Raw genomic sequence first — 26,975 nt, 5'->3', positions numbered from 1 at the left:
CGTTTGAAAACAATTCACCGAATCCTCACTCTCTTCCTGTTCAGCACGTATGAAAGCAAAGTTCATGTCATGCATTTTTCATCGATTCCCCGCCAGACTCGTATAAGGTATCTCTCAACACGCATTCCATCTCAACCATATTGTGCAGCGATGCCATCTAGTCTTGACTACACCGAGGGGCAACCTACTCCTTATGCATGCAAGTGTTGGCTTGGGTAACTCGAAAAAGAATAATTGATTCAAGAGAAGGAATGGGAAGTGGTGTAAGAGAAGGGATTTTGAGAGGAGGGGTGATAAAGGAGAAGGAGATTGGAAAAGAGTGAATAAAAGGAAGAGGAGTGTGTGGTGCATGGGTTGGAGTGGAGAAAAGCAGAGGGCATCAGAAATTCTGCCATTTTTGCTTACAAAGTATGTGCATGGTCCATGATGATGCATCTGTATGGTGTTCATGAAGCACACCACGCATGACTTCCATTCAATCAATCAAGGTCATATATGATGCAGAAACACGGACCTGCAGGGTTATAGAGTCTTAAAAAATAAATCTGTATTCTAATAGATCAGGTTTTTCTTACCTTGATATGCTGAGTAATTTACCCGCATAATCCTCCAACCAAGAGCCTATACTATCCATCAAAAAACCCACAAATCGCTGTTCTGACAAGAAGCTTCTCGCCTTCGATTGAGTTTCACTCGATGACAAATTTCTGGATATTTGAGGAGAGTGACAGGCTCCTTGGCACTCTCAAATACTGCGAAAGAGATCAAAAGCGCAAGGCATAGCTTGCGAAGACGGACACTCCCAATTTGTGACCTCGACGCAGGTTCTCGACGAGGACGTCATCCGCTTGTGACATTTGACAGCAAGCGTTAAAAGCAAACGCATCAAGTGTTCAGATGTTGTGCATAGTTTTAACGTCTCAAGAACCATCCACGTGAAATGTACTCAATTTTTATGACCCTCGCATATCCTCCTCGACCCTTTACTTCCTTCCACGCAATACATTCCCCTTTTGGTAATACAGTATTGTACTATAACACCAAAAGGCATAGCGAAAAGCAAAGGATGGTGTGAAGTCTTAAAAGAAGATGATCTAAAATAACGGAAGGTCGAGAATTGCCACCACGAACGTTCTCTCTGTGACCCCAACATGCCAAGGCTTCTTCATCAATAAAACCACCATACCGATTCAATTAAGGTCAGCCCGGCCCTGCTGGCAGTTTTCTTTTTTTTTGTAACCAAGACCCCGGAGTGAAATTACATCCTTCGAGTTTCGGAATTCACCCCACCCACCGTCACAGGTCCCTCAAACCAGGGCTTGCAGACTCTGAATGTCTATCCATGTAGGTTCGGATTGAGAGGAATTGCAACATTCTTTATTTTACAGAAAGTCGAGGCTTGTGGAAGACCTAGAACATAACGAATCAGGATGTAATAGAACAAAAGTAACAGTAGAAAGGGAACGTGAGGACACACCAACAGCAGCGTTGAAGGACAAAATAGAAAGAGACTTTGACTAATAAGGGATGTGGGGAAGAATGAGGTGTAGGGAAGGACACAAGTGGTGGACAAGATGGACATAGACGCAACCTCTCAGGAAGGACAAACTGGAAATTTAGAAAGAGGTGGGCTTGGAGAGGGTTAACGGGGAAAGAAAAGTTTTGGATTGGGCTTATCCGAGATGGTTGTGAACAGCCGTCTTGGTGACCTTGAGGGAAGGATAGGATTGAAGAGGATGTTGAAGTTTAAAAAATAGGAACGAATGAGTGGAGGTGATGACAAATGAGATGGCTTCCTATCGACCAGAAACGTTTCTCACTGTATGGGCAGTCAAGGGAAAATACCCGTCATCCTCTTGTCGTATCAATCTCCTTCCACCAAGTAATGTAGACCGGTTGCACGTTCAGACAAAATGCCCCCCCCACCAAATACATGTCTGATAAAAGTTGATACCCGCTATGAAAGGCCAAAACTGAACACTCAAAAGATGTCCACTCGTGGGGTGAGGGATTCGGGCTCCCGAGCAATTTGGTCCATGATGCAGGAAAACAGAAGGAATGACAGAAAATGAATGAACACATTGCCGGATGTCCACCGACCTTCCTAAGGGCACGGGCTTCCTTATTTGGAGCCCAGGCATGTTCTTTATTATATAACCAAAACGTGCATTATTACAACTTTTCCAGATCATTTGATTGACCACACCTTGCACATTTATAGAAACGGTCTTCCAAGGATCCGGATAGTTGCCCACCTTCGATTTGTTTTGGAAAGCGTTGGAACGTTATTATTTACTTCAAGTAGTGCTTCGTACTCAAGTTTGCATTAAGATTTTCCAAAATTGGAATGCCTCAGCAATGATTCTCATCGTTGTGAGCAGTAGTACAATCCCGTATTCGTTTTCAGCGACAGCACCACGGAATACCCGAATAAATCCTGTACTGGGTACAAATGCAAAATTGTCGAACCGACATTCCCACGCAATAACATTCATGAATTTTCGCACAAAGGGTGGGGTCGGGGGGGAAAAGGAAACTTTCCCTTTGTTTGCAACAAGGAATAAAAACTTGCTTAAATAAACCAAAGGTTCTTAGACATGTTAAATGCAAGCAGATGAGTAAAAGAAGAAGAGGAACGAGAAAAATCAGAATTGCTTGCTTTTGCTATGATCAAATATACAATCATGATGACAAACATTAGTTTAGTGGCATGTAATGTTGAACCTCTTGACAAAATGTATAAACCGGACCCTGACCTCAAACGATACTTTTCCGCTTACTTAACCTGGTTTTGAGAACGCAAGCATTTCTTTTTGACCGCAGGTCTAAAATCATCCGGCCCCACATCTTTGACATTCTCTATCATACTGGCAGTATGTATAGTCTGAAAGCCCAAGGACTCATCGACCAATTGTTCACTTTCACATCGTTTAGGGCCTACACGCAAGGCATAAGCATGGTCAGCCACACAGGGGTCCCGCGGGGATCTTTCTGCTCCTGTTGACACTTTAACCAAGCTTGGGCCTTCATTATTAGGACAGTGGTTGTCGCACAGAGGTTCCACAACCTGTGCCGAATGCAATTCAGACCCCTTGGAGCTCGATTCTACATACTGTTGTCGCGTTTTTCCACGTGGAAATGAGCAAGGAACAAGCTCGCCTGGCTCCAGTGGTAAGATCTCTGTCGCTTTCTTCTTAGTTGGTGAAATGTCACTCTTGTTCCACCTCGTATCCTCGGTGGCCATTTTGCATATCTTACCCCCCATGTGCTGCATGTGCTTTGCCTTTGCTTCAGCTGTTTGCTGCTTGTTAGTTCTGCACCCTGTTGCATGCGGTTTGCAAGGCTTTGTAACTGCAGTCTGGTTTGTACAATTCTTTACATCTGGCAGAGAAAAATCTTTGCATTTGGCACTGACACTCTCATTTCCCCCCAAAGATTCTGGGAGATCATTTTGCGAACCACAGTCGAAATCCAAAAGTGCTTCGGATTCCTTATTGATCGTATTCACTTGCTCCTCTGCAATCTTACAGCTCCACACTCTGACCTGTTTATCTTTAGGCCTTCCCTTTCCTTTGTCCACGTCTGTTGCTCCAGCAGGACTGAGTTGTCTCAAAGGAAGGAGCACTTTGAGTTTCGGACTCTGCTCCTCAACCGCTGCATGACCTCTTTTTAGCCGACTACTGCCACGCTTGCCATTATCCTTTTTCCCATGAGATTGTGATCCTTTACTCTTCTCCCTAGGCAAGGCCTTGCATGCCTTTGCTGTTTGTGATTGGTATTGTTTAATGTCCCGGCTGCTAAGTTTAATCACAAGCTTGGTGAGCTTGCAATCGGTTTGGCTTGGCCTTTCTGCAGAATGCACTTTTTTGTTAAACGCCATACCGTTTTCACCTGAGGCCTCCCTGGAACACCCATCTGGCAAGAATTCACTTCCATAAGTTGGCTCAGCATTGCTTCCAAGGCCTACATCCCTCTCACAGGTAAACGGATTACATTCGCCAGTTGGTGCAATATCATTGTTTCCATTTTGACAATTTCGACTTATTTCCTCCTCACTATTGTAAGCAAGTGTTCCATCTTCGTCAGCAACTCTGCTGGCGCCGGGAGACTTCTCTGTCCACTCTCTGCGTGCTTGGATGGACAGGAAAGAATCCAAGCCACAGGCTGCTGAATCTCCATTGAACGAAACGTTTTCGTCCATGCTATATTCTTCTTTGGCACCCTCAGCAACATGGCCATCTTTGGCCATCAACAGAGCACTCTGTTCAGCCATGGCAAGTCCAAGCTGCTTCCGCTGGCATGAGCCATAATGAAGAATGAGATCAACATCACCACTGTACCCAAAGTTGGAAAACTCGTCGTCTGCAGCAGATGTTTTGCATTCGGAATTAACGTCCAAGAAATCATAATCAAGTCCATTCACTTGGTGCTCCGTGGCTGACGATTTCAGCAAAGGAACTACCTCTGCTTCAGATTTCTCCACACAGTTATTTTCCTCGGCGTATTTGGCCTCCTCGTCCTCCACAGTCACAGTTTTGTACATATTGCGTGGCTTTAAACTCAGGTCAATCACTTGATCATGCAATGGACTGCTAATTATCGGCTGCTTTATGTACACCTGAGGTTCCATGTATCCTTGCGGTTTTATGGTGAGGTCAATAATCTCACAAGGACTGGGGCTGACCGACAAGGGTCTTGACAAAAGTTCTACGCCACTTTCAAATCTCCCGACCGATAGCGGTTCATTGTCACAGGCTTGATGATCGATCAAAAAGTACCTCTCCTCACTTGACTCACCCTCTTCCAGCCGAACATCAACATCTCTCGGCAGATTTTGTGTGACTACTTTCTGCAACATCTCTTCATAGTTGCAAATGGCATCACCAGTGTCAGAAGTGAGCTGTGAATCACTGGCTAAGCCTCCAGATTCTGTTGGCACTGGTCTTTTGGACTGTAGGCCTTCAACGTGTGTGCCTACCTCATCTACAGGTGTGTCAGGGGGTGTCGATGTTGCCTTGGAAAAGAGGAAATGTGGGATAGGAATTGGGATTGGCACAGGTACAGGGAGTGGGACAATAACAGGGTATGGCACAAGCATCATTGCAGGTGGTACAAGAGGCGAGAGTGAGGGTAGGCCCAAATTGAGCATAGGAGGAGGCAGTAATGGTGGAGGAAATGTGGAGTTGGGAAAAACAGAAAATGCAGGAGTCGCTGTTGCGGATCCAGGATGTGTGGCACTTGATGGTGGAAGGGTTGGGGCTTGTGGTGCCGCTGGTGGTAGTTGTGCTGTTGCTGGAAGTTGAAAATGGGGTGAGAGTATTGGTGCCCTTTGCAAAGGGCTTGAGGCCTGTGCAGCATGACGTGGAGGCACAGGCAATGATGGTGGCAAAGAGACACCAGGCACAAATGAAGATGGGTGAGACATTGTGGGGTTGTTAGCTGCTGGGGGTCTCAACTGGTTTTCCATGAACAGTGGCAGCGGTAAGGACCCACGATGATTTAGCAGAAGTGGAGGTTGTAGCCCATTTCCACCTTCCACAACAGGAACTGGTTCCACATGTGGAGTAGGCTGTTCCTGTGATGCAACTGATGAGAGATTAAGGCGAATTGGAGAGACACCAGTGTCCAAAGGAGTGCCTCGCCGGCTGATCCCCCCAATTGTAGAACGAGTGCCTTCTGGGAGTGATGTCAAGGTGGAGTTTTGCTGAGTTGAGCTTTGCCCATACAAACTTGCAGGAGAGGATAAAGAGGTTTTTTTACCCATTTCGAGCAGACCTTGGGCAGAAGAAGAAAAAGATGAAGTTGAAGATAAAAAAGATGAGGAAGATGATGAAGCAGAGGGTGGCAGGTTCCACGAATCTGGTGTGAGAACAGGAAGGCCATTGCGTTCAGTCTTTGCTGTTTGATCAGGGAATGGCGGCACAAGAGCAGAGGCCAGTGGAGTTGTGGGAAGGCTGGCCTGGGCTTCCTTATAAAAGATATCCATCTTGTATTGGTTGAGGCACTTAACACTGCAAAACTGCAGGCGACGTTCACCATCACCAAAGTCCAGATACTCCTTCGTGTGCCTGATATGCTTACACCAATCGCACACCTGCAGAAAGGTGAGCATGAGAATCAATTGGTCAAACAGGCCAAACCAGTCAATACAGACCAAACTAGAACGGCACTCAGTAGAGAGCATACCTCCGCCTGGTTGGCCATATGTGAAGAATCACTTAAAAAATTAAATCATTCTCATATCCAAATCCATATTCAGATCTTCACCAAAATCGAATCGATTCTTCCTTGTCACACACACAACTCGTCCAAGTTTCGTCCAAATCCATCCATAACTTTTTGAGATATCCTGCTATGTATTGTTTTTCGCCCGATCTCCCTATGGTGAAGAATCACTTTTAAAAAATAATAATTCTCATATCCGAATATATATTCAGATCTTCACCAAAATCGAATATATTTGTCCTTGTCAGACACCCAACCGGTCCACCAAGTTTCGCCAAAATCCATCCATAACTTTTTGAGATATCCCGCTATGTATCGTTTTTGGCCCTATCTCCCAATGGTGAAGAATCACTTACAAAATTCTAGTAGCCGAATCCGGATCCGGATCTTCACCAAATTCTAATCATTTCGTCCTTATGACATACGCTACATCTCAGCCAAATTTCCTTTGAATCCGTCCACAACTTTTTGAGATATTTTGTTCACAAACAAACAGACAGACAAACATACAAACAGACAGGGGTGAAAACAACCTCCATCCACCTTTGGTGGCAGAGGTAACTAGTCTTGCTATTGTCTGTTCCTGGCCAAAGCGAATACGATGAAATGCTGATACACCCTCCCCACACCTGCCCCTCCTCCCAACATTTCTTACCTCTCGTGACTCAGTTTGAATTTACAAAAAAGGATAATTTCCTTCATTCACAAGGCTTTGTGCACACAAATGATGACCAGGAAAAAAAAAAATATCTATTAACCGGCCTCTCTGCCAATACCTAATATCGTAAAACAGTACAACAAATCTTTTGGAACAAAAAACAGACAAACTGACGTAGCGCAGCACTAAAGAACATGCTCACGGAGCAAAATTGTGATTTCAATTCAGCATCCGACGGAGGGGCGGGCCTGCGCAGCAGAGGTTCCCATGGTAACGCTTCATCAGGCCCCTGGGTCATTTCACACATGACATGTGACTTAGCAGCCTGACAGTGGGCAATACGCCGAGCACATTAGCCCTACCTCTAAGTCCAATGCAGACTAGAAAATAAAGCATTTTCGTTTTCCACCATGGTCTGAAAAGCTTACCTATATTTATACTTAAACATTCAAAATGCTCCAACTCTTGTCAAAATGACCCCGATAGGCGATAGCTCAAAGACTGACACATCTGCGTGCAAGGCCGTAGTGCTTGGCCGATTCGCAAAAAAAATTCTCAATCTCGTCAGCGCGTACACATCGTTTAAGAAACACAGAGGTTCAAACCTTAATATTGCGGCCTCTGTTTGGCAGCCAAACACATTCAATGATCTCATCGACCAGATTCTTCCCATACGTCTCGACCTTTATCAACACCACCCGGCGAACTACATGCTCTCCCAGAGTCTACACCCCGGCATAACCTAGGCCTTGCCTTGTTTCGTTTGAAGTAGGCCCTTCTGCACGAGGTGAAGCATTTCTCACTGCAGAAATTCTTGGCTTCACTGCCCATGGACAGAGTGTAACGCTTACTGCCAGATTTCTGACACCAAGCACACACCGCCTGCCCTCCCTGGGACTCTTCCTCTGAACGTGCGCACACACACGCACACACACGCACATCGGGTTTTTCAACCACAAAGCTGTTCCACACAACCATTATAATCATTTCATGTATGCCCAAAGTAAGAACGACGGTGATTTGTAAGCGGTTGACCGATTTACCGACAGCCAGGATCAGATCAGCTGGCCACTCCGCTCTTCAGAGGTTTCGACCCTTTCAGCATTATTAATTGCATGTGGTCCACTTTACTGGTGCTTTAATATATTCATGAAACATTTAAAAACTTGCATTAAAAAAACATTTTTGTTGTTAATAGTCCACGCAGTAGAGCACGTGGGGACATCAGTTAAAATTCTCCAATAATGTTTTTAAATGTTACGTTTGTTAATAATAACTAGGGCATGCCCGTACTATATCTATATCTAAAATTATATCCCCCCCTCTATTTACATGAAATGGTTTGGTCCATGAAATGTTTTGGTTCATTCGCAACGCCAAAGCGAACGGCGAACGCTTTACATGAAATGGTTTGGTCCATGAAATGTTTTGGTCCATTCGCAACGCCAAAGCGAACGGCGAACGGCTTGCGAGTACAGTGACAATCCCCCCGGGGTTTTAATTAGTTTTAAAACGGAGCTTGGCAACCGCTGGCGTTCTTTAGCCGGCAGCTTCGCCCGCCCGAACGCCGTTACAGTACCTTCGACCGCGAGTTGCTCGGACTTCACTTGGCGGTCAGGCACTTCCGCCATCTGCTCGTGCGAGTACAGTGACAATCCCCCCCCCCCCCCCCCCCCTCTATTTACATGAAATGGTTTTTATTAGTTTTAAAACATAGTTTAACGCCAACATAGCGCCAACATAGTTTGCAAACGTGAAATAAATGAATACGCTCTCAAATGTGCCATCCGAGGCAGAGTGTGTCCGCCACGTTCGGCACACGCGATAGCTCGCTGCTCTCTGATTGGTTGAATCGTTCTTTGGACATAGCTCGGTAAGTAATTGTCCGATTAATATGAAACCTTGAAAAGGCACATCCTCGGGTCCCCAGCAATATACCTGGCAAGTTTAAAGTATATCGGACCCGTGGTTGTCGAGAAACAGCGGTCACAGACAAACAAACGTACAAACGTACAAACGTACAAACGTACAAACAAACACATAGAGATTACTGGAATTATAGATAGATAACCATTCCTTTCACACCGTGACGCACATATGACTCCAGAGGCACTTAAATTGGCTAAGCAGTCCAATCCTGAAAGGGTTGCCACTCCAACGCAGGATACTCGAATGGCTTATTACCCCAGTGAGCTGGTACTCATTTTGCCGATCTCACAATGATGACAGGATCAGTGAACCCACCTGTTGTTATTACAGGGGCTCAAACTAAAGTTAAGCCACCTTAACCGTTAAGCCAAATGTTTCATCAATATATCAGCACCAGTAATGTGGATCTTTCGCAAAACAAACACACACACAAAAATGCTAAGGATATATGATATTAATAATTAGCAAAAGTATGTGTCCGCAGTGACAGAAAAATCAAGGAATTACATTTTCTTAACCGAATTTAATTTAAAAAACCATTTCAAACTGCACACCTCTGTGGTCCTCTTAGTGTGCATACAAAATTTCAACTTTCTAGATGTCATAGTCATGGAGCCATGGCGTTGACAAACATATGGAAAAGTTTAACTTAATCTCTCAATTTAAATTATTTCATGGGTTTTAAAAGTTTATTCACGTTGCATTCTTGGTTTCACTCTGAGCCAAAGCTCTGAGCTACTTACACCACCCACCATAAAATGGTGGTACAACATCGGGCAGCGGAGGTTCAATTTGTCTGAAAAGAGGGCAAAATACCCTGGTTGCGAAATAAAATTTGGCATAAACATTAGTCATGACTGTTCTCCCACAATTTCAAAAGTGAATGTTGGGCTTTTCAAACACAGCATGGGAAGCAGCCGCCGTAAACGGGAGACATACGAACGCACGAACAGACACCATGGATCGCAATATATAATAGATGACTTCCCTTCCAAGGAACTTCGAAACAGAAAGAGACAATTCGGCCCATCAAGCCTGTGCGAAGGTTGCCAACCTGTGAAAATTATATTTTTGTATAGACAGTCAAGGCTCGTATAAGAGCAAGAACACTGAACAGATCACGACATGCAGCAAGGCAAAAAAAACAACAGGGAGGGGAGAGTATTAACTCAGAGGGGTGGCACTTATCTTACCAAGATAATCTAGTTTTGTATTTTTAATTAATTTTCTGAAATTTGTAGAATTTGTTTTTCACTTGGAAGTTGTGGGTTAGGATGTGTAGTTAAAGGTGGAAAAAGTCTGATTTAATACATTTTAATTCCAGGCTAGAAGGCTCCAAAAGGTGAAAATTTTGACCAATAGGTACAAGGTTTGGGATTGATCTAATAGAGAAAGTGGGATTGTTGGGTGGGTTTGCTTCCGGTGCGGGTGCTTGGGTTATTGATTCTGTTTCCGCATTTCTGATTCAATTACAGCTGCACATCCCATGGTGCCGCTTCCTCTGGGGATGGAATATAGTGTTATGAAACGTCAGGATTTTTAAACATATAATCAGCTTTATGGCTCGGTGTGCATTTACTTTCCATATAATATGTCTCCTGAGCTGTCTATATATAGTTATATATATATATATATATATATAAGTTCAAAACACACCTGTTCACAAGTGTGCCGCACTGACCGGGTCCTCAGTCGAGGTCCTCAGCATCATCCAGTTTCGGCCCTTCAACCTCGATATGGTCAGCTAAGGTGGGCCAGCAGGTGCACATACACATCCACATGCAGCAACTGCACCTGGATGCGTACATACCCCCACCCCCAGCCAGTGCGAACAACAACAACAACACCACCTTCACATCCAGAATCTACAGCACCAAAAAAACATGGTGGAACACTCAAACACCCACCTTTATACCCTTCACCACTACCCAACAAAACACACCAGATCATTCATACACACACATACACACCCATACACACACATACACACACACACACACACACACACACACACACACACACACACACACACACACACAACACCAACCAAACAACCACCTACCCTTACAACAAACACCACTCAACATACAAAAACACACTCGTGCAAAAATTAATTCATGCAAAAACACACACCCTCACCCACTCACACATATACACAAAATAAGAAATAATAATGGTAATAAAAAAAACCAAAAAAAAACCAACCTACACCGTTCGACATGTCTCCATAAACTTCCTCCATATCCAAAATGAGCCTTTCAAGGCAACCTGGGCCACCTTGTCACACATCCTCCTTCTTTCTGTCCCACACACTCCCAGCCTAGCAAGAAATGCAGAAAAGGAATTGCCAATATACCCTCTACACCCCACCTCAAATGGCTGACACGAAACTCGCCAACCCTTCTCCCGGCACTCTGCCTCCAGCTCACTGTACTTTCCTCTCTTCCTCTCGTGCACCTCCTCCATGTTCTCTTCCCAAGGTACCGACAACTCCCCTAAGATGACCTGTCTTGTTGCACTTGACCAAATGACAATGTCAGGCCGCAACCTTGTCACACAGATCTCCTCTGGGAATACCAATTGTGGCTTTAGGTCTGCCACCACCTGCCAATCACAAGCATCTGACAGCCCTCTTGCTTTCCACCTCCTCCTCTTTCCACCTCTTACCACTTGGCCCTCTTTGACAAACCACACCTCTCCCCCATCAGTCTCCTTCTCCACTCTTCTCCCTCTCGATCTCAGCACCTCTTGTTGCACCATCTGCACCACCACCACCACCACCAGCACCTGATCATGTCGCCACCTCTATCTTCCTGCTGCCAACGCTACTGAGCATGCACTCAGAGCATGCTGCACCGTTCCCACACCTCCACACAAATAACATCTCTCCTCCTGCAACAACCCCCACAATCTCAAGTTTACTGGTGATGGAAGCACATCATACGTTGCCCGCAACAGGAAATTCAACAATATTGGCTCCATCCTCCAAATCTCTTGCCGCTTCAATATCCTCACCCGCACACCTTCCCACTTAGTCCAAGCACCTTGCTGTGCCTGACCGACTGCTTTCACATATCTCCCCTCCTCTTCCTTTCTTCTCACCTCCCTCTCAACCATCTTCCTCCTCTCTTTCACACATGCCTTTCCCCATCGCTCATGCTCCATCCACCCCAAGCCATGCTTCCCATGCTGTACCATCCCCATGACCTCCTCCTGTTGCAACCGCTCCTCCATCTCGTCCACCTCTGCTCTTGCATTCCACCTCCGACTTCCCTTCTTCTTTGGGAGAGCATTCTTTACCACTGCATCACTTGAATCCAGCAACATCATGAACTCCCGCACCCTCACCACCTTAAACTCCTCGGTTAATGATGTCAAGGGAAACTGGAGTTTTCCACCCTCACCATAAAAGGCAATGTTCGTCAAACAGCGTGGCACTCCCAACCACCTCCTCACAAACCCACTCACCACTATGTATGTATACGAGTATATATAATTATAATTATTATTTTATTTTTTTTGTCATAAACAGGAATGAAATTCCTGCATGGAGCTAGTGTGGAAAATTCTGACTCAACCTGGGACTCGAACCAAGGACCTCCATCACTTACGCGGTGACAGCCCATGCGCCATTGAGCCAATCGAAATCCCCTCAGAAATTTTCCACACTTAACATTGCGAGCTTTATAATGGCCGATGTCTTACGTGCCTGCGAGGCAGACCCCGTATGTGAGCGTAAGTATATATGCGTATGTACGTGAATGCAAGTATATGTAGAAGTGCATTGGAGACGAACTCATCTACAATTTATAATAAACAGGAATTAAATTCCTCCTGCGAGTTTGAGTGGTGCATGTTGTAAAGGTTGTGGTCGTTTTTTTTTGTTGTTTTTTTTTTGGTGTGTGAGTGAGTGGATGATGGGCTGTGGATTCTGGGTGTGGAGGCAGTTTTGTTGTTGTAGTCTGTGTCCTCACTGGCTGGGGGTAGGGGTAGGTACGCATCCAGGTGTAGCTGCTGCATGTGGAGGCGTATTTGCCCCTGCTGGCCCACCTTAGCTGACCATATCGAGGTTGAAGGGCCGAAACGGGATGATGCTGAGGACCTCGACTGAGCTCGACTTGTGACCAGGTGTGTTTTTAACTTTTATCACTTGTTTTTGAACATACAGTATATACTTACACTCACACACACACATATATATGTATATACAGTCACGTGAAAAAGTAAGTACACCCCATGTAATGTTTTGACTTTTTCAACATATTTCAACACACAGCTATTTGATCTTCATTTCAACAATACTGATAGATAAAGGTGATATAATATAACAAATATCATGAAACATTTACATTTTGTAGTCCATTGTATAATTTAAATGAACATAAATGCAAATTTCGCATGTGGAAAAAGTAAGTACACCCCTACATTTATCACTACTTCAAATACGTAAAATTAGAATCAGGTGCACCAGCTCAGGTGCAAATGAAGAGAAAATCGTTAGAGAGGATCTTGGAGGAACCTGTCTTATTTAAACCTCAGACATTTAGTTTCGTTTGCTCTTTGTTGTTGAAGTGTGCGGCGTCACCATGCCTCGATCAAAAGAGCTCTCTGAGGCCTTCAGAAAGAAGGTTATAGATGCCTACGAGTCTGGGAAGGGATTGAAAAAGATCTCCAAACAATTTGAAATCAATCATTCGACTGTCCGGAAGATCATCTACAAGTGGAGAAGATTCCAAACAACTGCCAACTTGTTCAGGCCAGGCCGCCCCAGCAAGTTCAGCCCGAGAGCAGACCACAAGGTCCTGAAAGAAGTCTCTAAGAACCCCAGAATGTCATCACGGGACCTACAGGTAGCTCTTGCCACTGTTGATGTCAAAGTGCACGAGTCTACCATTAGAAAGAGGCTGCACAAATTTGATCTACATGGGAGGTGTGCCAGGAGGAAACCTTTGCTGTCCAGAAAGAACATCAGGGCAAGACTACAGTTTGCCAATGAACACCGAGGCAAAGACCAGCACTTCTGGAACAATGTGCTCTGGACAGATGAGTCAAAGATAGAGCTATTTGGCCACAGTACCAGAAGACATGTTTGGCGAAAACCAAAGACAGCATTTGACCACAAGAACCTGATACCAACTGTAAAGCATGGTGGTGGAAATATTACGGTTTGGGGCAGCTTTGCTGCATCAGGGCCTGGGCAGCTCACCATCATAGAATCCACTATGAATTCTTCATTGCACCAGAGGGTGCTTGAGGATAATGTGAGGCCATCTGTCAGAAAGTTGAGCTCAACCGAAGGTGGACCTTGCAACATGACAATGACCCTAAACATACCAGCAAATCCACCAAGGAATGGCTGAAAAGAAAGAAATGGAGGGTTCTGGAATGGCCAAGTCAAAGCCCGGATCTAAATCCCATCGAAATGTTGTGGGGGGATTTGAAACGAGCTGTGCATTCAAGAAACCCCTCAAACATCGCACAGCTGCAAGAATTCTGCATGGTGGAGTGGGCAAAAAATTCTCCCAGTCGATGTCAGAGACTGGCAGACAGTTATAAGAAACGCCTACTTGAGGTTGTTTCTGCCAAAGGAAGCAATACCACCTATTAGAGCCAAGGGTGTACTTACTTTTTCCACGTGCGAAATTTGCATTTATGTTTATTTAAATTATACAATGGACTACAAAATGTAAATGTTTCATGATATTTGTTATATTATATCACCTTTATCTATCAATATTGTTGAAATGAAGATCAAATAGCTGTATGTTGAAATATGTTGAACAAGTCAAAACTTTACATGGGTTGTACTTACTTTTTCACGTGACTGTATATATATATATATATGTATAATTATATATATATATATATATATATATATATATATATATATATATATATATATATATATATATATATATATATATGTATATATATATATATATATATATATATATATATATATATATATATATATATATATATATATATATATATATATATATATATATATATATATATATATATATATATATAGAGCTGTGCTCTCACGTCGAAATCCAACAATATGGACGCGACCATGAGCTGATTTTCACTGAGCTGTTTATTCCGAGCTCGGCACAAATGCACTGAAAAAGGGAGCGGCAATATATCTTTCAAATTCAAACAGTAAGCCACGCCTCTCAACGGGGCGTGGTATGCAACCCGAGTGACCGCCCGCTGATTACGTCACCGGCCGGTACAAGAGAATTGTGTCCGGTAACCACTACATGCGCCCCCCCCAGAATTCACTTGTTCAGGGAGAGTCAGTTTGTGGGGGGCCTTAATGACCCGCCGAAACAACCCCTGGCGATTCGTGTGGGGGTGGGAGGCAGCTTGGCGGCGGATGGTCGGGCGTGGGGCTTGGTCGACGGGGGATGGCCCCGCCGTGGAGGAAGGGCCAACCGTGGAGGTTGGTCGAGGTCCAAATGGGCCGAGTTGAGGCGGTCCATGGAGATATGGCCTGGTTTGCCGCCAATGTCGACGACGAACGACTTGTCGCCCCTCCTCAAGACCCGAAAAGGCCCATCGTACGGCGGCCGGAGTGGTCCCCGGTGCGCGTCGTGGCGCACAAAAACATACTCCGCTGTGCGAAGCGCTGGGGAGACATGGGGTTGAGGCAGGCACCGGGGCAAATCTCCTGGCGGCCTCCTGGAGGACCGAGCGTTGGCGAGCCGCGGACCAGGGGCCGGTGGCATCGGGGATGAACTCCCCCGGCACGCGCAGTGGTTGGCCATAGACCAGCTCGGCGGTAGAAGCCTGGAGGTCTTCTATAGGGGCCGTCCGGAGGCCCAATAGCACCCACGGGAGCCTGTCGGCCCAACCGTCATCCTGGAGGCTGGCCCTGAGTGCGGCCTTCATTGAGCGGTGAAACCGCCCGCACAAGCCGTTGGCCTGGGGGTGGTAGGCCGTGGTGCGGTGAAGTTTGACCCCCAAGGCCTAAGCGACCGTGCCCCAAAGCTCAGAGGTGAACTGTGGGCCTCTGTCGGAGGAGATGTCCGAGGGGGCACCGAAACGGGCGACTCAGGTGCCGATGAAGGTCTGCGCCACGTCGGCGGACGTCGTTGACGTCAGTGGGACGGCCTCCGGCGACCTGGTGGTCCTGTCCACCATCGGGAGGACATGGGTGAAGCCCCGTGAGGGGGGAAGGGGTCCCACCAGGTCCATATTGACGTGGTCGAAACACCGAGCGGGCATGTCGAATGGTGCCAACAGGGCCTGGGTGTGCCGGTGGACCTTCGCACGCTGGCAGGCGACACAGGGGTTGGCCCAGTCGCGGACGTCCTTCCGGAGCCCGTGCCAGACGAATTTTGCTGCCACAAGCTTCTGCGACGCTTTCCGGCCCGGGTGGGAAAGGCCGTGGATGGCGTCAAAAATGAGCCGTTGCCATCCAGGGGGCACAATGGGACGAGGTTGGCCCAGGGAAACGTCGCACAGGAGAACTGTGCCTGTGTCCTTGAAGGGGATGTCGGACAACCGCAGGCCCGTGTACGCTGTCCGGAGGGCTTGCACCGTGGGTTCGGAGACCTGGTCGGCTGCCATGCAGGCGTAATCCACGCAGAGGTGGACGGCACCCGCGACGGACCGGGAGAGGCAATCGGCCACAGCATTGTCCTTGCCCGCGACGTGCCGGATGTCCGTCGTGAATTCGGACACGGCGGAGAGGTGGCGCTGCTGACGAGCTGACCACGGCTCTGATACCTTGGCCATGGCGAAGACCAGGGGTTTGTGGTCCACAAACGCCGTGAATGGGCGGCCCTCTAAAAGGTGGCGGAAGTGGCAAACCACCAGGTAAAGGCCGAGGAGCCCGTGGTCGAACGTGCTATATTTGTGCTCGTTAGGGCGGAGCTGCCGGCTGAAGAAGGCCAGTGGTTGCCAAGCCCCGTTAACCCACTGCTCATGTACGGCGCCCACCGCGTAGTCGGAAGCGTCCGTGGTAAGGGCGATGGGTGCGTCGAGCGCCGGGTGCGCCAGCATGGTGGCGTTGGTGAGAGCCAGCTTAGCGCCCGCGAATGCCCCGTCCATCTCCTCAGTCCAGGCGATGTCGTGCTTGGCCGGCTTACCCCTGAGGGCCTCGTACAGGGGGCGCATGAGTTGGGTGGCGCGAGGAACGGACCGGTGGTAGAAGTTTACCATACCCAAAAACTCTTGCAGGGCCTTGACGGAGCGGGGGCGCGGGAAACCTTTAACGGCCTCCACCTTGGTCGGCAGCAGAACGGCCCCGCGCTTCGTGATGCGGTGTCCCAGGAAGTCGACGGCAGCCATGCCAAACTGGCATTTCGCCAGGTTGATGACGAGGCCGCGCTGGCTGAGGTGCGCAAAAAGCGTGCGCAGGTGAAGGAGGTGCTCCGGCCAGGAAGTGCTGGCGATGAGAATGTCATCCAGGTAGACGAACAGAAAGGTGAGATCGTGCAGCACACTGTCCATCAGCCGCTGGAAGGCCTGCGCCGCGTTCTTAAGGCCGAATGGCATTCGGAGGAACTCGAAGAGGCCAAAAGGTGTAATTACAGCCGTCTTCGGAACGTCGGCCGGCCGGACAGGTACCTGGTGGTAGCCCCGAATAAGGTCGACCTTGGAGAAGATCACCCGCCCTGCCAAACGATCGGAAAAGTCCTGGATATGCGGTATTGGGTACCGGTCGGGGGTGGTGGCGTCGTTGAGGCGGCGATAATCGCCGCACAGTCGCCATCCGCCACCCGGTTTGGGTACGATGTGCAGGGGCGAGGCCCACGCACTGTTCGAGCGCCGCACAATGCCCAACCGCTCCAGCACGTCGAATTCCGCCTTGGCCACGACGAGTTTGGCAGGATCGAGGCGACGAGCCCTGGCATAGACTGGTGGACCAGTGGTCGGAATGTGGTGTTCGACGCCGTGTTTGACGGCGCCGGCCGAAAACGTCGGCAGCGTGAGGGTGGGGAACTCAGCGAGGAGACGGGTGAAGTCGTCCGCAGCCGGGAGCACGCAGGCTAGCCTGGTCGGTGCAGAGCCGCTCAACGAACAAGCGAGAGAGCTGAAGGTCACCGCGTTGATGAGCCGACGACGTTTTACGTCAACCAAAAGTCCGTGGGCGCAAAGAAAATCCGCACCCAACAAAGCCATGGGCACGTTCGCCGTGACGAAATCCCATTCGAAACGCTGGCCCCCAAAGCGGAGTGCGACGCTGCGTGAACTGAAGGTGCGGATAGAGGAGCCGTTTGCGGCGACCAAGGCGGGGCCGCAAAGCGCGGCCTGCTTGTCCTATCCCGAGGCGGGTATAACGCTCACCTACACTCCCGTATCGCACAGGAAACACCGCCTGGACGCGGTGTCCGTGGTGAACAAAAGGTTGCCGGAATGGCCGACACTCATGGCAGGAAGCGAGCGCTGGCCTGGTCGTTTCCCGACCCGCCGAAAGTGCACGGTGCGCGACACGTTCTGGCCTTCTGCCCGAACCTGGCGTGGTAGTAACACACGGTCCGCCCCGGTGGTGGCTGCGGCGCTGGTCGTGTCGAGTGCGGCCGACTGTCATGGCGGCCGCGGCCGCAAGGGGCGCTGAATTGGCCGGTGGCAGCACCGGTCGTGGCGGGGGCGTTGCCTCGGCCGGGCCAGGTTTCCAGGCGGCCGCTCCGAAGTACCGCCCGGCCGAGAAAAATGTCGGCTTCCTTAGCCAGGGCGCGAGGGTCCTCGATTGCCAAGTTAGCCAAAGCTAAGCGTACCCGCCCGGGTAGCTGTCGGAGAAACAGCTCGCGAAAGAGGAAATCTGGGCGGTGTTCGCCGAGCAGGAAGAGCATGTGGTCCATGCGCTCGGATGGTCGAGTCTCCCCAAGCTCAGGCAGATCGAGCAGCTGTCGCGCGCGTTCGGCCTCAGTGAGGTCAAACGTACCGAGGAGTAGTCGTTGGAGTGCGCCGTACTTGTCGTCGGCCGGCGGGCTCCGTAGAAGGCTCAAGACCCGGGAGGCGGTGGCGGTGTTTAGAGTGGAGACCACGTGGTGGAAGCGAGTCTCGTCCGCCGTGATGTGCCGCAGAGCGAACTGGGACTCCGCTTGGGCAAACCAGACGGCTGCGTGCGATTCCCAGAAGCCAGGGAGCTTCAAAGCAATGGTCGACTCCATTGCCGTGTTCGTAAAAGGGGTCACCAATGTGGAGCTGTGCTCTCACGTCGAACTCCAACAATATGGACGCGACAACGAGCTGATTTTCACTGAGCTGTTTATTCCGAGCTCGGCACGAATGCACTGAAAAAGGCTACGCCGAGCGGCAATATATCTTTCAAATTCAAACAGTAAGCCACGCCTCTCAACGGGGCGTGGTATGCAACCCGAGTGACCGCCCGCTGATTACGTCACTGGCCGGTACAAGATAATTGTGTCCGGTAACCGCTACATTATATATATATATATATATATATATATATATATATATATATATATATATATATATCTGTGCAGCATCTGTCCTGTCCTGTCCTGTGTTGTCTTGTCTTGTCACTGAACTACTTTCTCAAACTTTTGTGAAATCGTACCAAACTTCTGGTATGCACATATCTCTCCCGTCGGTATGTCCTAAGGGTATTTTTTTTGAAAAATTTTCCAATTTTTTTATTTTATTTTTTGGGGAATTTTTTGGGGGAAATTGTTTTTTTTCAACTTCAATTGTTTATAAAATGTGATATCACGTATATTACAAATACGTTTGTGCAAAATAATTGTTTGAATTGTGATTGGTTTAAACCATAACAAAACGGCAACTCGGGTACAGTCATTTATCTATATATCTTCACATCTGGGCAGTGTCTGTGTTGTCACTTAACGACTCCCTCAAACTTTTGTTTCCGTGGTTGTGAAGTGTTTTTAATAACGTTGTGGTGGTTTTGAATCACGTGGTGGTGAGGTATTTTGAATTATGTGGAGGTGAGGTGTTTTTAAATGACGTGGTGGTGAGGTGTTTTTAAATCACATGGTGGTGAGGTGTTTTTAAATCACATGGTGGTGAGGTGTTTTGAATTAATTGGTGGTGAGGTATTTATAATTACGTGGTGGTGAGGTGTTTTTAAATGACGTGGTGGTGAGGTGTTTTTAAATCACATGGTGGTGAGGTGTTTTAAATCACATGGTGGTGAGGTGTTTTTAAATCACATGGTGGTGAGGTGTTTTTAAATCACATGGTGGTGAGGTGTTTTTAAATCACATGGTGGTGAGGTGTTTTGAATAACGTGGTGGAGAGGTGTTTTGAATAACGTGGTGGTGAGGTGTTTTGAATAACGTGGTGGTGAGGTGTTTTTAATTATGTGGTGGTGAGGTGTTTTTATTACGTGTTTTATGGCTGTGAGGTGTTTTTATTACGTGTTTTATGGCTGTGAGGTGTTTTTATTCCGTGTTTTATGGTTGTGAGGTGTTTTTAATTTTGTGGTGGTGGGGTGTTTTTATTACGTGTTTTATGGCTGTGAGGTGTTTTTATTACGTGTTTTATGGCTGTGAGGTGTTTTTATTATGTGTTTTATGGCTGTGAGGTGTTTTATTACGTGTTTTATGGCTGTGAGGTGTTTTTATTACGTGTTTTATGGCTGTGAGGTGTTTTTATTACGTGTTTTATGGCTGTGAGGTGTTTTTATTACGTGTTTTATGGCTGTGAGGTGTTTTATTACGTGTTTTATGGCTGTGAGGTGTTTTTATTCCGTGCTTTATGGTTGTGAGGTGTTTTTATTCCGTGCTTTATGGTTGTGAGGTGTTTTTAATTTTGTGGTGGTGAGGTGTTTTTATTCCGTGCTTTATGGCTGTGAAGTGTTTTCAATTTCGTGGTGGTGAGGTGTTTTCAATTTCGTGGTGGTGAGCTGTTTTATATTTCGTGGTGGTGAGCTGTTTTATATTTCGTGGTGGTGAGGTGTTTTTAATTTCCTGGTGGTGAGGTGTTTTTATTACGTGTTTTATGGCTGTGAGGTGTTTTTAATTTTGTGGTGGTGAGGTGTTTTTATTACGTGTTTTATGGCTGTGAGGTGTTTTTATTACGTGTTTTATGGCTGTGAGGTGTTTTTATTACGTGTTTTATGGCTATGAGGTGTTTTCAATTTCGTGGTGGTGAGGTGTTTTCAATTTCGTGGTGGTGAGGTGTTTTAAATTTCGTGGTGGTGAGATGTTTTAAATTTCGTGGTGGTGAGGTGTTTTAAATTTCGTGGTGGTGAGGTGTTTTAAATTTCGTGGTGGTGAAGTGTTTTCAATTTCGTGGTGGTGAGGTGTTTTTATTACGTGTTTTATGGCTGTGAGGTGTTTTCAATTTCGTGGTGGTGAGGTGTTTTCAATTGCGTGGTGGTGAGGTGTTTTTATTACGTGTTTTATGGCTGTGAGGTGTTTTTAATTACGTGGTGGTGAGGTGTTTTAAATTATGTGTGGTGAGGTGTTTTGAATTACGTGGTGGTGAGGTGTTTTGAATTACGTGGTGGTGAGGTGTTTTGAATTACGTGGTGGTGAGGTGTTTTGAATTACGTGGTGGTGAGGTGTAATCGTCCCAAACTTCCAGTCTGCACCTACCCCTCCCCTATGTATGTGCTGAGGGGTTCTTTCTTGAAAAAAAAACATTCAATCTAAATCTTCAACCTAAATTGCCTATAAAAATGTAATATCACAAACACAACAAATACATTTGTGCAAAATAATTGCTTGTATAATGATTGGTGTAAATCATGAAAACACAGCAACTCAGGTCCAGTCATTATAGTATATTTATTTATTTATTTATTTAGAAAGTGGAATTTTGTTTTTCAGAAATTCTTTAAAAATAATTAAAATGAAAACCTGAAATGTCTTGAGTGAATAAGTATTCAACCCCCTTGCTATGACACTCCAAATTGAGATCAGGTGCATCCAATTTCCTTTTATCATCCTTGTGATATCCCTACAACTTGATTGGAGTCCACCTGTGGCCAATTAAATTGACTGGACATGATTTAGAAAGAAACACACCTTTCTATATGAGGTCCCACAGTTGAGCATGTCAGAGCAGTAACTTTACCATGAAGTCCAAGGAACTGTCCGTAGAACTCCGAGATAGAAATATGAGGAGGCATAGATCTGGGGAAGGGAATAAAACAATTTCTATAATGTTGAAAGTTCCCAAGAGCACATTGAGCTCCATCATTCGGAAAAAGAGAGAATATGGAACTACCTAGATTCTTCCTCAGCTGGCGGTCCGACCAAACTGAGCAACTGGGCAAGAAGGACCTTGGTCAGGGAGGTGATCAAGAACCCAATGGCCACTCTGACAAAACAACAGAGTTCCTTGGCTGAGAGGGGAGAACCTGCCATAAGGACAACAGTCTCTGTAGCCCTTCACAAGTCTTGGCTTTATGGCAGAGTGGCCAGGCAGAAGCCACTCCTGAAAAAAGCACATGGCAGCATGCCTGGAGTTTGCAAAAAGGCACAAGAAAGACTTGGAACATGAAGCAAAAGATTAATTGGTCTGAGGAGATGAAAATTGAACTATTTTGCCTGAATGCAAAGTGCTACACCCATTTAACACGATCCATACCATAAAGCATGGCAGTGGCAGCATCATGCTCTGGGGATGCTTTTCAGCCACAGGGAATGAGAGACTTGGAAGAGAGAACAATAGAAACAACAATTAATGGAGCCAAATACAAGCAAATCCTTGAGGAGACCCTGCTTCAGAGAACAAAAGACCTTCGACTGTGGCAAATATTTACGTTCCAACAGGACAATGACCCCGAGCAAACAGCCAAGACAACACTGGGATGGCTTCAGATAAATAATGTGAAAGTTCTTGAGTGGCCCAGCCAAAGCCCAGACTTGAATCCCATTGAGAATCTGTGGAAAGACTTGAAGATTGCTGTTCACCGATACTCTCCATCCAAGTTGATAGAGCTTGAGCAAATCCGCAAGAAGGAATGGGAGAAACTCCCCAAATCCAGATGTGCAAAGCTGACACAGATGTGCAAAGCTGTCAAAAGCCGACACCAAGAAGACTTCAAGCTGTAATCGTTGTCAAAGGCTCTTCTGCGAAGTATTGACTCGTACTTATGTAAATTATACTTATGTAAATTAGATATTTCTGTTTCATTTTTCATTGTTTTGAAGAAATTTCTTTTAAAAATTCGACTTTGACATAATGGGGTATAATGTGTAGATTAGTGACAAAAAAATCTCAATTTAATCCATTTTCAATTCAGACTGTGAAAAATAAATAAATAAATAAACAAATAAAGAGGAAAAAAAGGTTTGAAAAAAAGTCAAGGGGTGTGAATACTTTCTAAAGGCACTGTGAATATATACATTCATATGTACATGTATACATACAGTGCATTCAGAAAGTATTCAGACGCCTTCCCTTTTTTTACATTTTGTTATGTGCCTTATGCCTCATGCTGAAATCGTTTAAATTCATTTTTTCCCTCATCAATCTACACTCAATACCCCATAATGACAAAGAGAAAACAGGATTTTAGAAAGTTTTGCAAATTTATTAAAAATGAAAAAACTGAAATATCACATTTACATAAGTATTCATTCCCTTTGCTGTGACACTTGAAATTTAGCTCAGGTGCCTCCCATTTCTCTTGATCATCTTTGAGATGTTTCTTTCCCTTGATTGGAGTCCACCTGTGGTAAATTCAATTGATTGGACATGATTTGGAAAGGCACACACCTGTCTATATAAGGTCTCACAGCTGACAATGCATATCAGAGCAAAAACCAAGCCATGAGGTCGAAGGAACTGCCTGCAGAGCTCAGAGATAGGATTGTGTCGAGGCACAGATCTGGGGAAGCCTACAAAAAAATTTCTGCTGCATTGAAGGTTCTCAAGAACACAGTGGCCTCCATAATTCTTAAATGGAAGAAGTTTGGAACAACCAGGACTCCTCCTGGAGCTGGCCACCTGCCAAAACTGAGCAATCGGGGGAGAAGGGCCTTTGTAAGAGAGGTGACCAAGAACCCGATGGTCACTCTGGCTGAGCTCCAGAGATCCTGTGTGGAGATGGGAGAAACTTCCAGAAGGACAACCATCACTGCAACACTCCACCGATCTGGGCTTTGTGGCAGAGTGGCCAGATGGAAGCCTCTCCTCAGTGAAAGACACATGAAAGCCCGCTTGGAGTTTGCAAAAAAGCACCTAAAGGACTCTCAGACTGTGAGAAACAAGATTCTGTGGTCTGATGAAACCGAGATTGAACTATTTGGCTCTCAATCCTCAGGAGATTACTGAGAGGTACCTGAAAGGGTCTAAGGTCACATGCTTCTGCACCTTCAATGCCAGATATAGAACCCAAGGCCTTACTGGTTTGAGAATGACAACAGCATGATGGTGATGATCAATGGTGAGCACTACCAGGCTGTGCCCCAGAAGTTCCAAAATGATCTAGCCCAAAAGGTCACCCCAAACCAGCTCATAATGACCTGGTTTATGCAGGATGGTGCACCTCCGCATACAGATGGTGACACCATCACTTTCCTCCAGTAGCTCTTCAGAAACTGGCTCGTTGACCTGGGTACCGCTCATGACTGAGCACCCCATAGCCAAGAATTGAACCCTCTGGACTACTGGTTCTGGAGGGCTGCCAAGGGCTCTGTCTACGTCAACTGCCCTGCCACACTGGTTGATCTGAAGCAGGAAGTGTCAGACTACCTCCAGGCAGTGCCACATGAGACCTGCAGGAAAGTTGGACAGAACTTTGGAGTCAGGATCAATGCCTGACTGCGGAGGGCCACACACCGAGAACGTAAATTACAAGGATTTTGTGTAAATGCCAATTTCAGACCTTGGCCTCTCACTAACTCCAGCAGTGACTTACTGCAATAGATATCAGTGATAGAAAATACCATGTCATAAGCTTTCAAGAAATGTTTGGTTCACGTTCCTGAGGTTTCTGTTTCCTTGTAAATAAACGTTGAAAGTTGTATCATTCCTTTTGAAATACCCTATACAGTCGTGGCCAAAGATATAGGCACCCATTCACTTTTTAAAAATAATGCAACATTTCTTCCAGAAAATTGTTGAAATTAAAAAATATTTTGGTATCCACGTATGTATACACAAAGAATTAAGTTAAGCACCCCCCCCGTTTTTTTACAACCTCGCACATTACAAGTTTGTTGTCGTCAAAACAGTGTAATATACCCATGATATTGCTATATTTTCTGGAGAAGTGATATTATGGTCACATAAAAACATAACAATCATGCCGTTTTCAATATTTTATTCTGAATAATTTAAGGTGAAATTTTTTGGGAATTTTAGGCATATTTTCACCTCAATTTAAGTATGGAGCTATAGGTCCATCACGGACAGTGTGGATGACGTTTATGTTTTCTAACGTACAGTCATTGTTCTGAGAAGACCTCTAGCGATCTTTGCGTCAATAACGTGTGTAGGACCCACGTGATCGGATCACTGACTCAACCAATCACTTTTTTTCACTTTGATCACTCAATTTCATCAATGGATAATTGCTAATGTCATACCAATCATTATTTGATCTCACATACCTTAGAATATATGCCAATGTATACATATACACAAAGAATATATATTAGGGGGTGCTTACCTTAATTCGTTGTGTAGGGGTGCTTAACTTAATTCTTTGTGTATATTTCTTTGGTTTGCAGTGGAACAAAACAAAAAAAGATGAAAGAATTACTAATCTTAGCTTGTCTGCACAGCAATCCAAAAATGGCGCGGACAATATTATTGGCACCTTTTTATAAGTTGTTAGAAACAATTAGATTTCAAGCAGGTGATTCTCCTTTACTTTGGAATTGAACTCACCTGTGGCGAGTTGCAGGTGCCTGCAATATGAAAATCAATCATTCAACTAGTTTGAATAGAGAAAAGGGGTAATTCTGCTGTTTTGTGTCACTGTGTGTATCGCAATGTGTGGAGAAAATAAAGAAAACCAGAAAATTGTCTGAAGAGGTCAGACACAAGATTGTAGCCAAGCATGGACAACCTCGAGGCTGCAAGTCCATCTCCAGAGACCTTGATGTTCCTATGTCCACCATACGCAATGTTATCAGGAAGTTTAAGGCCCATGGCACTGTAGCCAACCTCCCTGGATGCGGCCGCAAGAGAAAGCTTGATCGAAGATTGCAGCGAATAATTGTACAAATGGTGGAGAAAGCACCTTGATCAACTGCCAAACAGATTCAAGCTGACCTTCAGACACAAGGCACGACAGTTTCAACTCGCACCATCCGTCTCCAACTCAATGCAAGGGAGTTCTATGGTAGGAGACCCAGGAAGACCCAACTGCTGAGAGAGAGACATAATAAAGCCCGACTGGAGTTTGCCAAAACACACCTGAAAAAGCCAAAGTCCTTCTGGGAGAATGTCATGTGGACAGGTGAGGCCAAATTAGAGTTTTTGGTAAAAGCACATCATCCCTATGTTTACAGAAAACAAAATGAAGCCTTCAAAGAAAAGAACACCTTCCCTACAGTCAAACATGGAGCAGGTTCAGTGATGTTTTGGGGTTGCTGTGCTGCCTCTGGCACTGGGTGCCTTGAACGTGTGCATGGCATCATGAAATCAGGAGATTACCAAGGCATTTTGGAGCGCAATGTTCAATCCAGTGTCAGAAAGCTGGGTCTCTGTCGAAGGTCATGGGTCTTGCAGCAGGACAATGACCCCAAACACACTTCAAAAAGCACCCAGGAATGGTTCAAGACAAAACTCTGGACTGTTCTGAAGTGGCCAGCAATGAGTCCAGATCTAAATCCCATTGACCACCTGTTGGGAGATCTGAAAACAGCAGTTGGGAGAAGGCACCCTTCAAATCTGGGAGAACTGGAGCAGTTTGCACAAGAAGAGTGGGGCACACTGCCAGTAGAGAGGTGTAGGAAGCTCATTCATGGCTATTGGAAGCGCTTGACTGCAGTTATTTTGTCCAAAGGAAAAAATTAAGTATTTTATTTTGAATTACGTCGTGGTGGTGAGGTGTTTTCAATTACTTGGTGGTAAGATTTTTTTGAATTTCGTGGTGGTGAGATGTTTTTAATTATGTGGTGGTGAGGTGTTTTGAATTATGTGGTGGTGAGATGTTTTGAATTATGTTGTGGTGAGATTTTTTGAATTTTGTGGTGGTGAGATGTTTTTAATTATGTGGTGGTGAGGTGTTTTGAATTACATGGTGGTGAGGTGTTTT

The 26,975-nt window shown here is 45.9% G+C and overlaps 1 protein-coding gene across 1 annotated transcript in view; it reads right to left on the bottom strand.

Moving 5' to 3' along the window:
• Positions 1-1,077: 1,077 nt before the first annotated feature.
• LOC137439264 (uncharacterized) overlaps positions 1,078-26,975 on the bottom strand; it is a 52,019-nt gene continuing 26,121 nt past the window's right edge. The window contains exons 4-5 of the mRNA XM_078768374.1: positions 7,637-7,788; positions 1,078-6,094 (exon numbers count right to left, since the gene is read on the bottom strand). Coding sequence (XP_078624500.1) covers positions 2,777-6,094; positions 7,637-7,788 — 3,470 coding nt within the window. The 3' untranslated portion in view covers positions 1,078-2,776. The remainder of the gene's footprint in view (positions 6,095-7,636; positions 7,789-26,975) is intronic.

This window comes from Myxine glutinosa, chromosome 14, assembly GCF_964187855.1.
Source record: "Myxine glutinosa chromosome 14, kmMyxGlut1.1, whole genome shotgun sequence".
In the NCBI taxonomy this organism is placed as follows: domain Eukaryota; kingdom Metazoa; phylum Chordata; class Myxini; order Myxiniformes; family Myxinidae; genus Myxine; species Myxine glutinosa.
This window is presented reverse-complemented; position numbering and strand designations above follow the sequence as displayed.